The sequence below is a fragment of the Camelus dromedarius genome, chromosome 8 (assembly GCF_036321535.1).
Source record: "Camelus dromedarius isolate mCamDro1 chromosome 8, mCamDro1.pat, whole genome shotgun sequence".
Taxonomy (NCBI): Eukaryota; Metazoa; Chordata; class Mammalia; order Artiodactyla; family Camelidae; genus Camelus; species Camelus dromedarius.
In genome coordinates, this window is record NC_087443.1 from 48,001,478 (window position 1) to 48,017,545 (window position 16,068).

General features: G+C 41.9%; 1 protein-coding gene across 1 annotated transcript in view; it reads right to left on the reverse strand.

The window, feature by feature from the left end:
- PRKG1 (protein kinase cGMP-dependent 1) overlaps window positions 1-10,454 on the reverse strand; it is a 1,104,481-nt gene extending 1,094,027 nt beyond the window's left edge. The window contains exon 1 of the mRNA XM_031461315.2: window positions 9,859-10,454. Coding sequence (XP_031317175.1) covers window positions 9,859-10,124 — 266 coding nt within the window. The 5' untranslated portion in view covers window positions 10,125-10,454. The remainder of the gene's footprint in view (window positions 1-9,858) is intronic.
- Window positions 10,455-16,068: the final 5,614 nt, after the last annotated feature.

Consider the following 16,068-nt stretch of genomic DNA (forward strand, 5'->3'; position numbering starts at 1 on the left):
AAAGTGAGTAATTCTTAACCAGACATTTATCATCAGTGCATCAGACAGTATTTTTTATAAAAGCTGCCTGTTCCATCTAACCTATGTCCCCACTTCAATTCCGGGGTGGGGGTGGAGGTGTGACAGCCATCCATCCAAGGAATCACCCAAAGACAGGTGACAGGTATCGTGAGAACTCAATTGGCCAGAATCGTCACAGTGGGGGTGGGGGAAGCATGGAAACAATCTCATTCCTTGTTGAAAATGACTTTAAAAACAATCTTTCCCAAACCTCTTTTGTGTATCCACGTCTATGCTATTCACGATCTGTATTTTTATACATTTTTCCTTTAAAAATCTATGAACCCTTAAAATCAAGCCTTATTCTGAGCAGCAATAGCTACATGGCATAGATTTAACGTGATTGTTACATATTTTCCTCCAATACATTAAAATTTCTTCCTGTTCATATAAAATAAATGATCTCTGGTGTCCCTCAGAAGCATCCCTGGTGCTCCCAGTGTATGAATATCGCACTTTGGGAGATGTGGCTCTGAGGTTCATGTGCTAAGCAGACAGCAGTAAATCTAATGATCATTATTTATAAATAAGTAGCTTTCAGAGTCACAGGGTCAAGATTTTGATATTTGAGAACCACAGCTCAGATCAGAAGTTCTCAAACATTTTTTTCTGCAGTGACTCACAAGAGGGACGATGTTCCCATGTGCAATACGCTCTTGTGAAAAGACAACACCGACCGTGGGTTCTGTACAATTTCCTGACATGTATTTGCAATCCTCCCAGTCAGGAAAGCCAATCGGAATGCGAGTGAAAAAAACAATCCCTAGGGAGATGTGTGCATGTTCTCAACTTATTTTCTAGGAAACAAATCATTCACAAAGCTTGACTTTTAACCTGTCATTTACTCATTTTAACCTCACAGCTAATCAGATGCACACCACTGTGCGTCATGACACCACAGCTGAGATCTGGTGTAAGACATGGAATATTGGACTGGATATTTCAGAGTGTTCTTATTCTCTGAGAGGAGACTGAATTGAATATGAACTGTTTTTATCCTCTAGAAGGTTGTCTTTTTTTTTTTTTCATGTGTTTGTTTTTTAATACATTCTAGGTATGTGTTTTTCTTACCCTGTCTCTGAAAATTACCACGTGGGAAGAGAAAACTACGGTAAGCTAAGGGTTTTACTGGGTTGGAATTTTTACTATAAACAGACCTGGTTTCTACCCAGGGGTTTACAACCTAAGATGTAAAAGAATTTTCTATTTTGAGAGTTTTTAGCATAAATAGTCAAGTTCTTGGGTGGTCGTGTGATGCATAAAATTAGCATTACCCACATCAGGAGGGCAATGAGAGGCATCAAGAAAAATATTAACCTTTACCCAAAGGCTTTGGATTTGCTCATCAGACAATAACAATATCATATAGTTGAACAAACAGACCCACACGTATTTGTAAGATGCAAACATACAAGTATTTTTAGGATTCCTTACAAGGTTTGTCGGCAGCATTTTTGCAGCATTTGAGGTCAGACTGCTCGAATGAAGATGCATCTGAGGATTTAAAACACATTTTGAAGCCCTCTCTAAACTGACCTGGAAAGGAGGGACAGCTTGAATTGGCAACAAGTCTGACTGAGAGCATAATTTCAGAACTGTGGTTGTATATGACCTTTATTATAAGTAAAACAAATTTCAAACTAAGTCCTAAGAAGGTAATTACTGCAGATGTCTCACTGGATTTGCCTTAACAAACACTCATGAATCAGCACATTTACATTATCCTCGTAAACACTGATCAACAGGTTCATCCAATAAAGCAAAATCAACGCAAGTCAACTCCTAGTATCAAACTTATTAACTTTTCTGGACTAATTTCCAAGAATATGTCAAATAAGTATGCACTAAAAAAAGGTTAAACATGAAGCCAACACACTGGACAGGACAAGTTATAGAAAGCATTTTAAAACTTTCTAGTCAATATAAACCTTGTATTGATTGCATGAGATCCCAGGTTTTATCCCTAGTATATCCATTACAAAATATATATATATGATTGAATTTAAAACTACACTATTTTCGATTCCACATGTGATATCATATGGTATTTTTCTTTCTCTTTCTGGCTTACTTCACTTAGAATGATGATCTCTAGGTCCACCCATGTTGCAGCAAATGGCATTATTTTATTATTTTTTATGGCTGAGTAGTATTCATATATATATATACATATATATACACACACACACACACACACACATATATACATACATACCACAACTTCTTTAGCCATTCATCTGTCAATGGACATTTGGGTTGCTTCCATGTCTTGGCTGTGTAAACAGTGCTGCTGTGAACAATGGGGTGCATGTGTCTTTTTGAATTAGAGTTCCCTCCAGATATATGCCCAGGAGTGGGAATGCTGGATCATAGGGTAAGTTTAGTTTTACTTTTTTAAGGAACCTCCATACTGTTTTCTACAGTGGCTGCACCAAACATCATTCCCACCAGCAGTGTAGGAGGGTTCCCTTTTCTCCACACCCTCTCCAGTATTTATCATTTGTGGACTTTTTAAAGATGGCCATTCTGACTGGTGTGAGGTGACACCTCATTGTAGTTTTGATCTGCATTTCTCTGATAATTAGAAATATTGAGCATTTTTTCATGTGCCTACTGGCCTTTTGTATGCCTTCACTGGAGAATAGCTTGTTTAGGTCTTCTGCCCATTTTTGGATTGGGTCGTTTATTTTTTGTTATTAAGTTGTATGAGCCGTTTGTATATTCTGGAAATTAAGCTCCTGTTGGTCATATCAATTACAAATACTTTTTCCCATTCTGTAGGTCGTCTTTTTGTTTTGTTTATAATTTCCTTTGCTGTGCAAAAGCTTGTAAGTTTAATTAGGTCCCATTTGTTTATTTTTACTTTTATTTCTATTGCCTGGGTAGACTGCCCTAGAAACACAAATGAATTTCTTTACAAAATAGAAACAGACTCACAGACATAGAAAACAAACTTATGGTTACCAGGGGGGAAAGAGGGTGGGAAGGGATAAACTGGGAGTTTAAGATTTGCAGATCCTAACTACTATACATAAAATAAACAACAAGTTTCTACTGTATATATAGCACAGGGGGCTGTATTTAATATCTTGCAGTAACCTATAATGAAAATGAATATGAAAAGGAATATGTTTGTATATGTATGACTGAAGCATGCTGTACACCAGACATTGACAGAACATTGTAATCTGACTATACTTCAATTTAAATAAAAAACTATACTATTTTCTAAGTAGCATGAGTTTCTATTATACTCCCATGTAAGAAACAATATGAAAATGTTTAAAATGAAAGCCACATAATGTACACTGAAGTCTGCGATCCACCGATAATGTTCAGTGATTGATGCAGAATACAGTTAAGAGTTTTTAAAAAAGGAACCTGTTGTTTAGAACAGCAATAAAGGAGAATAGTTCTATCAGCCTTTATAAAGTAAATCTATTTCAAAGATACACATTTTCTGGAAATATCCATTTTTCATTGATAAAATATTTTAAAGCATTATATATTTTCAATATGAACAATTAACAATTATTTTTAAAACTTTAAGAAATTCAAATTGCATAGTATCTGAAATATCTGAAGACATGAAAGATTTTTAAAAGGTTAGAGTAATATTCTGACCAAGACCTCTGCTCTCTGCATTTGCTGTTGTATGATTTTTGCAAATAACAGATCTGGCAGGAGTTACAGATGTCAAGCTAGAAGAGAAGAACCAGGGACCTACAAGAGACAGACAAGACACAGGCAGATCCAAGAACAAAGAAAAGGAGGGAGGTACAAGTTTGCACCTCACTGGGTAAAAGGAGAAGGTAGTAAGTCCTTCAACAAGAAGCAACGAAGATTGGTTCTAGTACCCTGTTCTGGGAGACAATATTGAACTGTGTGTCCAAAACTGGGCATAAGCATTTGACAAGCTGCAAGATACCGTGATCTATTTTACAGTAACAGCCCAAGAAGTAAATCCTCCTTTCCCCAAGAAACTGATTGGGCCAACCTAGAGGAGTTTTAGAACAATAACTACTGTAAGAAGTATAAAAATCATAAAATGAATAAAGTGGCAATTTGAGTGTGTGGGTAGATGTGTGTATATCCATCGTGTATATACACACATACACATATACATAGACATTATTCATACAGTAAATGCACGTGTACATAGCCCCTCTTCTCCTCGGGGACCCAACAGCAACGGACACTAACAAACCCCGGCTCAAGGTCAGTTCTCGTTTGTGACAATTTCCAAACTTCTGAGCTTTCACTTTTGAGAAACAGGATATGCTATCCCTGGTTTATCTCAGTGCTCACAGTAACTTCCAAGAGCTACAGGAATCCTAGATAACGTAGGGTCCTGAACTCTGATAAGCAAATTCTCAATGGCAAAGGAAAATAATTATTCATCCCCTGAGCAACTTTGAAATCACCTGAAAATCTTATCAAAAGAAAGGTTTTCAAGACACTCTCAGCATCTCCTACCCAGGGTGGTGGGAGGGCACCAGGAAACAGGCATTTGTTCAGGAAAGAGGAAAAAGACAGGACATCTTTTGTTTTTTCAGGACTGTTAGAAATATTTTCCTGAGAATCAGTCAAATCTCGAATGAATGATTAAATGAAACTTTCAACCTATACATATATCAGTGATTCAGATGGAACAAGAATTTCTGGTGTATTACAAATATATCTGGAAAATGTACATGATTCCACAACTCAAACCAGCCCCTAAACAAAGTGAGTATGTCTTAAATAATAAGCATAAATAGATGAAAAGCTGGAGATATCAATTCACCAACTCCAGTAGTGATGCAAAATTCAGAAACTTACATTGTCTTTCTGGTCCCACTTCCAAGATCCTTTAAAAGGCACTTCAGTAATGATTTGCTCCATTTTCTCATCACTAAAACCAGGGTACTATCTGCCTCCTGTATCTCTTTGACTGAAAATAGGTGTGAGGTGCTTAAGCTCAGAACCTGCCCACTTCAAATTACATCTGGCAAGAGGCAAAGATCTGGACAAGCCATCCTGCCTAAAAATCCTCCCCTCTAAATTCTCACCATAAATATTCCTCCTTTGAGCAAACTAAATGAATGTCCTCTTCTAGACGCTCCCGTTAATACTTTACTATTTTAATCCAGAAAGGATAACTGGTTAACATATGGGTATGTTGTCAGTTAGTAATAAATTCCTTTGGCTGGGAGGATTGGTAGGGATGAAGGGATTAGCGGGACGGGTCTGTAAGGAAAAAGGCAAAGGGTACAGTGAATGATAGCCAGAGGCAGCAACCAAGGTCATTTTCACATGCTCCATAATTGCAGGACTCATCAGCGCCACCCGTGACATGACACCAAGCTGAAGGTGGGCAAGAAAGAAAGATTGAAAGATTGAGGAATGATGGCAATCCCAGGAGCAGGGACGCCTGAGGAAGCCCTGGCCTGGCACAGCACACCCAAGGCATACGAGCTGGATACAAGAGCGCATTGGTTGCTTTTTCATGAGGTCCGTTTCATGCTGGCTCTAAGACCTTTTTATTATTATTATTTTTAAATCCTATTCTAATTTAGGGCAGGTTCATTTCTTCCTATTTGGAAGGATTCACCAGTTAGTAAGATGTAACTGGCCTGATTCCAGGGCTATGGAGTATAGCAGTTGAGAATTAGGGCTCTAAAAACTGCAAGGCTTGGGTTGGAAACATGTCTGGCATTTCCTAGCCGTGAGATCGATCATAGGCAGGTGACAACTTCCCCAAGCCTCTGATGCCTCACATGAAAAGTGTGTATGTGATTTAGGACCATGGAGGAAAACAGTGAGCTACTGTGAGTAAAGAGCTTGGAACCATGTTCAAATTGCTCAGATTAACTGTCTTTATTATCCTTCTCAACACTATTTTAAAGTACTGTGTATTTTCTATGTGAACAACAAGATGGGTCCAGGATTCAGTGGGCACTCATTTCACTGAAGTTGCTGATATCAAAATTAGGCCAAATCCCTTGATTTAGTCTGAAGGTTACACCAGCTGAAATGAATCAGAGATGCAAAGGCAAAGAGTTACCTGGGGCATCCATTCCAAAGCATCCATGTCCCAGTGGAAGGATGTACAGGTTCCAAATGATGAATTTACATCATCAAGAATCAAGGGATTTGTGACAGGAATAGCTTGATTGGTTTTCGAAGACTATTACAACCTATTACTCCTGCAACAGACTAATATTGATTCAAGCCTTTGCTTAAGCTAATTTAAAACCAACAACTGTATGCAGTCCCTGAGCTAACTGGGTGGCCAAAATAAGGAATTTAGGTATGTGTAAAAAATTAAGGAGAAGAATTAAGGATATTAGGCTATTCTTGATGTGGAGTAAATAAATTGCAAGGAATCAAGAGCTCACAGAAAACAATGTGAAATACTCCAAGTTATCTGGCAGAAAGTGATATATAAATGTAAAACATCATCACTGTCATCCAAAACAGCCGACGGTTTTCAGTGATAATCACTTGATCTCTACTAGGCATTTCTAAGGGGTCTGAAAATGAGGACGGCAATAAGTCGGATGTTTTCTTTTTAAACATGATCATCTTACTGTACACTTGATACTTCTGCTGAGAGCTCAGATCTTCCCTTTCCCTAGTATAATTTTCATCTAAGCATTCCTTGGATACTTAGATCACTCTTAATGGAGACTGTACGTTATACCCTCCGTGGACACATGGAAATCTGGCTAATTGGACTGACTTGATTACAAGAGTCGATGAATTTTCCCATTTCCTTACACTGCAATAAATGCTTAAGATATTTTTATCGCTGATTAGGTAAATATTTTAGATTGCAATCATTTTCTAAAACAGCGGTTATAGGCAAAGGCTCTTTGCTCAGTCTGCCCACCAACAGAATTCCCATACTTTCAAAATCTGTTTCTTCTCTTGTTAGTATAAAAACTGGGTGTCCTAGTAAAGTATGAAACAAACCCACAGGCTGAATAGCTATCACTAAATCCAATAGAACAGCAATTGAACATTAGTTTTGTGATAAAGCAGTCTCTTTCAGCCCCAGTAAGCCCAGTAACAAAAGATGCAGGAGGTGATGGCACACGACTCCCCAAATCGAAATACCTGAAAATTAGAAAATACACTTTTATTTTGAAAGCGTCTGGTTTGCTGTTAAATGTTGTATCCTGGAAATAATTTTTAAATTCTTTCTTGGCCAAAATAAGGTGTCTCACCAATGATAAGTTAGTCCTGTCTCTTTAAATGCTAGGATGAGAACCTAATTTCAGGGGTTACTATCCCCATATTATATACCTGTCAAAATTCTTTAAACGCTAATGAGTCAACTTGCTGAAAATACACTCCACACTTCCATTTGAAAGTATAAAACTGAGTGCTGAGTGGAAAAAAGTTTACCCCCACTCCCAGCGTAAATCAGCGCAGAAAGGAAGTAGAAAAGCACTCCAGCTACTTGCTGCAGACACAAATATGCACCCGAGCTCAACTGCGCATGAGCCACTTTTGATGAATGTTCCTACCCCTAACACGAGAATGTTGGGAGTGGGGGAGACGGACAGCAAAGGAAGATGATGTGTACATACGAAAAGATCAGCCATTTCCTCCCAGTACATCCCAAAACTGCTCAGCCCTAGGGAGAGTTCTCGTCAGGGAAAATAAAAGTGCCTCTTTGAGAGCTAGCTCCTGAATGAGAGTGGACTCTAGGAGGGAGATTTTCCTCTCCTGTCCTCTCTAAACCCTGGTGAAATCTCCTCTTTGCTGCGAAGCGGTGCTGGATACTCTGAGGGGCACAGTCCAGACACTGTGATCTGAAATTTCAAAAATGTGATAAAGCCCCAGTCGGTCAGCCCTGGGAGGCAAACAGCTGCCGGGTGACCGCTGATGAAGTGGCTTCTTAAGGAGGTGGGCAGATTGATTCCAGCTGCTGAGCGCGGGGCAGGGCAGCACCCAAGGAATGCGCAGCTCAGCTGAGGCAAGACGCAGCAGCTTCCCAACCAAGAGCAAGGCCAAGTATTAGCTCTGATTGCAGTCCTGGCCTGACACAAGAAAGAATGCCACTGTTCCTTGTGACAGCGACTTCCAAGGCAGCCCAGGCCAAAAGGTGCCATGTGCACAGTGTCATTTTATAAGTGGAGTATCACTTGGGATATCTAAAAGCTGTCCGTTGAGACGCTGGTTGAAGGTGGGCTGGTAGCTCCCAAGGTGAATCCTATCTGCCTGATTACTGTTTCTCTCCCCCAACCCACTCCCAGCTCCTGGCCCTCTTCTAATAGCTCTTAACCCCTGTCCAGTTCCCTTTGCCCCACTTCCCCCACCCACTGACACAAACGCTGTAATCAGTACACAGGAGAGACAGACAAGGAAGGGGTGCAGCAGGGGAGTAGGGGACATGGAGAGCCCTGCAACTAGCCTGGATGGAGATGGACAAGAAGACATGCTCTTTAAAAGTACTGGCCTCAAAGTCATAGAGCTTAGGGGGAGGGACTAATTTAGGGGTCCCCTGAGGGCTCCAAACTCAGACACCAAGTGATCTAAGAAGAGGGAAGGGGTAAGAGGTAGGCGGGCATGAAGGCACGCCTAATGGAATATTCAATATCCTGCGAAATGCACTTTCGGCCATGCACTTCCAGAGACTAAAAGCCAGTAATGGGCTTTGGAGTCTGCACTTCCTCTCCCTAATGTCCAGAGGCGCTTTAATGCTGCAGCCAATCGATCAGCCTTCTCCGGTAAAGGCGGCGAGTGGAGAGCAAGAGCTTCCTACTTGTGGCCAAAATCGCCCGGCCTCCCCTAAACACTATGAAGGAGAGACTCAACTTTGATTTTGGCTCTCACCGTGCCAGGAGGAGGAAAGGAAGGAGCCTGGAGGCGCCCAGAGAAATAGCTCCCCTCCCTCTTCATCTCAGCTTTTCCTGGGAGAGATCCAGAAGGAAGACAAGGCGGGGGGCATTATCCACCCGGCGACAGGTCTGACAGTAGCCCCAAACCTGCTTCAGGTGCAAGGTCACCAAGCCGCCTCCAAGCCCAGGACAGCCAAAGTGTGGCACTTCTGCAAGGGACACAAACTGAGCAAACGAACAACCAGAGAGTGGGGTTTCTTTACAATTCTTGCTAACATCACAGCTGCCTGGAAAGTGATCCTCGGAGGCTGAGCCCTGCAGCGGAGACGCACCCCATTCCCGCCCCTCCCCCCTTCCCGTCTCCCACCTCCCTCTCTGCGCCTTCTCAGTAGGGCTCGGGCTCTGGGCAAGTTCAGTCCTTAAATTGGACCCAACCCTGTCCAGCCTCCTGTCGCCCCTCCCGGGAGGCTCTCGCGGCGCACTGAGCATGCCCTGTGGCCAGGGTCTGGGGGTCACCCCGGGGAAGCTCTCCTGCGCGGTGATGGGCCGGGTTCTCTCCCCGCGTGGGCGTCCCCACCGGGGTGCGCGGAGGGAAGACGGCGCGCCCACAGCCGGGTGCAGAACCGCCAAGTTAGCGGGCATGAGGAAACTTTCCACGCTCCTGCTCCCCACCCCCACGCCACAGGGGCGCGTCTTCCCGAGGAGCTCGCCTTTCCCAGCCCCGCGGAGACAGGCACAGCACGTGATGGGCAGAAATAAAAATAAACACTTCCCATTCCCGGCCCGCCAGGGCCACCCCCACTCCGCGCGCTGAGGAGAGCTGGGGCGCCCGGCACCCAGCAGCCCCCGCCGCCGCGGCCCGGAGCCCCCAGCCCCCGAGCCGCCGCCCGAACGGCCACCGGGCCCACGCGCCCCGAGCGGTGGCCTCGCTCCGGCCCGTCGCGCCTGGCCGCGCCCCGGCGCCTACCTTTCGGATTTGGTGAACTTCCGGAATGCCTGTCGAAGGTCGTGGAAGGACCTGTACGTCTGCGGCTCGGCCGAAATGCCCTGTGCCCGGGTGGTCCGCGGGCCGATGTGGGTCGAGGGCACGGGCAGCACCGACTGGCATTTATGGAGCTTCCTCTTCAGCTCCTGGATTTCTTCCTCTTTCTCGGACAGCCGTTTCTCCAGCTCTTTGATCCTCTCCTCCTTGAGCATGAGAATCTTGGCAAAGTCTTCCTCCAGCTCGCTCATTTTTTCCCTGAGCCCCTCCGCGAAACTTTTTCTCGGGCGGCGGCGGCGGCGGCGGCCGGGACGACAGCAGGGCGAGGCGAGCGCAGAGCGAGCGAGTGAATGGGCGCTAAGTACTCGAGCGCAGCAGAGTGCTGCCCCTAATACGGCGCAAGAAGCCGCTTTCTTCGATCCACTTCTGCTGAATGGACTAAAAGCACCGAGGGGAGGATGAGAAGTCTAAAAGCGATGAAGAGGAGAGGCAGAGTGCTAATCCCCAGCCTCTCCGGGGAATAGGTGATTATCTTTCATTGAGAAACCAATTAGAGCTGCCCTTCCTCCCCTGAGACCCCCTCCCCCGTCCCCCTTTCCCAATCACTTCGTGAGAACCCGGCGCGCGCCACCCCACCGAGAGCCTGCTTTCTAGCTGGGAGGGTTGGACCAGTGAGCCTGGTCTCACCCCATCACACAGTAATCACTCTTCCACGCTATATGGTACCAGAGGAAAGGGGTGGGGTGGGGGTTGGGGGGGAGCTTTATGCCACTTGATCCTTGAAATAGCAACAATTACCATGTGATCTGGCAGATGACGCAGCGCTTGTAACTGGAGCCTAAAGACTTTGTGGTGTGTGTGCGTGCGTGTGTGTGACATTTCATAAATATTAAACTGCCTTTAGATAGTAACCCGCCCGAATTCATCTTTGTTTTCACCTTCTACTTCTCTTCTGCTCTAGATGATGAGAGGGTGGGGTGTGTGTGTGTGTGTGTGTGTGTGTGTGTGTGCGCGCGCGCGTTTGTTAATGTGAAGTCCTGTGGTTGTGGTCCCAAGAATGACAGGACACTAGCAGGTCCAGGTTTTTTTCAGCATAAAATTTTACTGGAAATAGTAAACTAAAATTGTTGGTGGGAAAGTTGGATGAATATGCATATGGTAATGAGCCAAATGTTTACAGAAAAGGAAAAGGCCATGAGTTGACTGTAAACTTAAGAGTTTTGATTTTATTTTATCTTCTAAAGTTAAAATTTGTATATTGAGCATCCAAATTATACCAGAACATCATCTTCTATGGTTGTGAAGTGGGGGCCACCACCCAGTGCTGGCTTAACCTCCGGGTTCCCGTTTTAGGGAGAATTAGCTTTTGTCATCCTGTTTCTCCTTCACCTGTGCATCCGTCTCTACACCCTCTGCTAAAGGGATTTTTATACTTATTTGAACTCACAGTATTTGCTAATTCCTACACTTTATTTTTTTATATGTATATGCCACAGGGAGCATTTTTCATAACATAAATCACTGTTTAAGAGTTTGGGTACATGAGAGTAGCATTTCTGCAGGTAATGATCCACAAATGAATACATCTCTTTTTAAAGAAGAAAAATAGATGCAAACTAAGATACCAAAAGGTTTCTGGAGAAATTGTAATTTTCCTTAAAAAGAAAGATCAATGTACAATCTCTGGCTACTTATCAGAAAAAAAAAAAAACCCCAAAACTTTCTACTTTGAAACACCTAAGTAAATGAAAAGCAAGCATATACTTTGGTTTATAAATAAACCCTAAAATCTGTTTTATTCCGAAGATGTCTTTACTACTTGGTGTTAGTTCTACTCATCTGATTGTTTTAAATTAAAAATATTTTAAGCCACACTTGAATTTGTTAATCGCACCAGATGCTCAAGAGTGGCTTCATCTACTCACATTTGAGAACGGGTTCTCTATCTTGTCAATAGTTACTATTCTGTTGCTTCTATCTATGAACAACTTCACCTGCTATAATCCTTTTAGAAACACCCAACATAACTGGCATTTAAAAATACATTAGAAAAAAAAACTTTTATCATCCTCAAAAATCTAGGCATAGGTTCAATGTTATTTATGGGAGAGAGAGAATTAGTCTTAAAATGATTCTTAAGTAGACTCTTTTTTTCAAGTCTTATATTAATCTTAAATGCAGATATTGAAATGTTTCTCCTATGTATTAAAAAAGAAACTCCTTTAGACCAAGATTTTACACACACTTCAAAACCTTAAATTTATCCCTATATTCCAAAGTTAATCTTATTTTTTAATAAATCGGTTTTAACTTTGGTAATGTTGACACCTGGTAATCTTAAATCACGTCCCTTGGCTTATGAAATGTTGAATTTAGAGCACAAGGAACACTTGGGAAAAGACAGACTGGTAGAGGAATAAATACTGAATTATTAAAAATCATAGCATTTTAAATCTGTAAGCAACTTTGAAAATGACCTAACCCAACCACTTCATGTATAAAGGAGGAAAATAGGATCTTGAAAGGTGAAGTCCAAGTTCACTCAAGGGCAGTTCAAATCCAGGATTCCTCAGGACATGCTGCTCCTGCCTTAAAGCCTGAAAATCTAGAAATTCTATGATTCTGACAGTCTAGTGTTCAAAGATGTGACTTTACCCTTTGTTCTTTGCCTTTAAATCTGTAGCAGTAAGTTTCAACTGTGAAAGCAAAAAGTGTTACTGAAACCTTAGATTTTTTTTTTTTTTTCTTAAAGGAGAAAGTCGCCATCTAGTGCCCTTGGAGAAATTTGCTAAAGTCTTAATCACAGTGAAGTAAGATTCAGTCTTTAAATACCTGTAAGAGTGTTTGTATGTTCCATGTTTGTGAAAAATAAAGAAAATATGCAGAATTTTGTGTCAGAATAAGACTTTTTTAAAATACAAATTTAAACATCTTTTACCACTGGAAAATGACAGCAGCAATAGTGAACATTCATTGGATGTTTAACATGTGCCAGGATGGGGCAAAACCTTTTATGTGGCAAGCTGATTTTAATCCCCATGATGGCTCTATAAAGTAGGCATTTTTATTCATTCCCACTTTATAGGTGGAGAAACTGGTACTTAGCCAGATTAATCTGCCCAGGGCCACAATGTCCAGATTTGACCCAGGCTGTCTCAGTCCCTGTGCCGCACTGCTTCTACCTGAAATGCATTCAGAAGTCCACTTCTCTGTGAGTCCGGTGACAAGCAAGACTAAAAGTACTTTGTTAATGAGAACACACTGAATTTGAAATCTCATACAATCCCAGCTACGTATCTAAGACTCTGGCTCCTCAACCACTCTCTTTACCAAAGTTGTTTTCCTTATGATACTTTGGGATGTATTGTACATTTCATATGCAGTTTCAAATGTTTATTTAAAAAGTACATGCACCTTCAGACATGATGATGGTGCTTTGCCTCTTCACCTGCACCCCTCCCATAAAGAACACTTTCTAAAGAACCTGAAGCCGTAGAGATGTGCGTAGCTCATAGGGGATTCCTGTCCTTTAATCCAGGTCACTATCACAGGGGGCAATGGGAAGACAATGTCTATAAAAAAATTTCAAGAATAATAAAACTGACTAAAAAAGTCAGTCTGACTGTTTATTATCATTATACGCCAGGAGCTCTCAAAAAGATCAGTGATAAAATACTCCTCCCCCAAAAACTATATTCTTGGTCTAAGTTTAAGCAATTGCTACATTTATTGTTGAGTGAGTGGACCACTCCCGTTGCTCCACCTTTGGAACAACCCCGACCTTGGTGCACATTACAAGGACCCAAAGGGAAGAAAATAGTCATATGCAGGTGGTTGGAGAGCGATCCTACAGGTGGCAGTAGAGGAATGCAGGAGAAAATCTGGGGGAATGAAAACAGATGGGGGTCCACATTTTGGAAATGGGAGGGGTTGGGGGGAATTCAAACCATCTATTTTCAATACCCTACATCCAAACACTTCTTTTGGTTGCAAAGTTGACAGTATTTTTGGAAAACTGCATGCAATACATTTTCCATCAAGGAATGCAATTGGTGAATTAAGAGTACTGGACTAGAACCAAAAGATCTGTATTTATGTCTCTGCTCTGTCGCTTCCCAAGCTGTGTGCTCTCGGGCAAATCCCTAAACTTCTGTGAGATACACTATTCTCATTCGTAAAATGGGGAGTGGGAGTAACACCAGGTCCATTTCACTGTTCTAGCTTCAATGATTCTATGGCATTTTGCTTTCCCTGTGACTCACATTTTGAAATTATTAGTCTGTTCTTAGACAACACCCAACCGAGTGTAAAACTTTAGCTGATTTTAAAACAGAAAAGAAATATTTATGATGAAGTCTGGTTGGTCCTATAAAGATTACAGTTACTTTGTGATTAACAGAAGCTTGGAGCGTTTTCAGTTAATTCTACATCATATCAGTTGTGGCTTCAACACTGTCACCTAAACCACATTCTGGTGACCATAAAGTGTGGTCGCACCTTAGCAAGATAAAAGCTTGAGTCCTGAAATACACGCACATCTATGTTAACCACCACACTTAAACACTACAGAAATCAAATTCTGCAGTATATTAAGCACCCTGGGCTTGGAATATGGAGGTAGAGATGCTACAGGACTTCAGGTAAATAAGTTCATCTCCCTGAGCCTCAGTTTTCCCAACTATAAAGTGGACACATGGGTATTAAATTCTTGCACTGCATCTTTAAGGCTCAAATGAAGTGAGATGAAAGCCAGATATTACTTAAATGTGACCCTATATAAATAATATAAATAAAATGGTAATGAAACCCCTGCTTCGAGTCTTGGCAGGAAAGTAGCCCAGCTGGGAGTGGAACTGACAGGCATGGTGGTGGTAGTGGTAATATTTATACTACATTCAGCCTACTCATTGCTTGTGGTAGGCAGAATTTAAAGACAGTTCCCAAGACACTCCCACTCGGTGTATATGCACATTCTCCCAGTTAATCAAACACTAATCAAGGTGGTGCTGTGAAGGCATTTTGCAAGTGAAATTGTCCCAGGCAATTTAAGATCTGCTGGGTGGGTCTGACCTAATCGGGTGAGCATTTTAAAGTTGTCTGGGCTCATCCTGGAGATGGGATTCTAGACATGAGAGGGATTTGACTTGGGGGAGATTCTCCACTGCAGCCTTCAAAGACGGAAGAAGCCACATGACAAGGAACGCAGGTGGAACCTAGGTGCTGAGAATGACCACTGACAGATGGCCAGCAAAGGAATAGAGACCTCAGTCCTACGACACCAGGGAACTGACTCCTGTCATAATCACAGGAGCATAGGAGAGGACCCTGAGCTCCAGATGAGAATGCAGCATGGCTGACATCTTGATCTCAGACTTAAGAGGCTTTGAACAGAAGACCCAGCTGTGCTATGACCAGACTTCTCACCTCCAGAACTGTGAGGTAGCAAGTAAGTGTTAAGTCTTTGAGTCTGAGGTAATTTGTTAGACAAGATAAAATTAATGAATTACTCAACCACCACCTAAAAATGTCTATTAAAAATGGCAGAATTGTTTTACCACTCTCAGAAGCCTGACTTTACAAGTCATTTTTAGTGAAACTAGTTTAGTACATTTCAAATGGATACTTGGGGACATAAAAAGTTGTTATAAATTGCTTAAAGCACACTGATGACAATACAAATAGCCTTCTGAGTATGACAAACTCTCTTCCATAAAAGATACTCACGTCTAAAAGTTGTGTTTTATTATGACTGACGTGTAAATTCCTTCCAATCATAGTTTCTAGAAGGGATTGGAAGCACTCGCTAGTTTAAATTTCTGTAGGGTCAAAATGTTACTATAGCTTACCTTGGGTAGTGAACTCGCTCTGTGACCCTGGGCAAATTATTTCATCTGCTACGCCTTGGTTTTCTCATCTGTAAAACAGCAATAACTCTTTTACAGTACTGTGTGTTTTAATACTTTGTTCAGCTCTGAGAATACATTTAAATATTTTGGATTCCTATTGACTGGATATTCCCAGTTAACCATGGAAATTAAGTGCCTCTAAATCATATTGCCTTTCAGGTTCAGGTACTAATCAGATATTTGAGAGGAGGGGTAGAGAAAGAATACAAGTCCTTTTTTTTTTCCTGGGAGTTTCTGCTTTTCTTTTTATTTTATTTTTTTTATTGAAGTATAGTTGATTTACAATGCT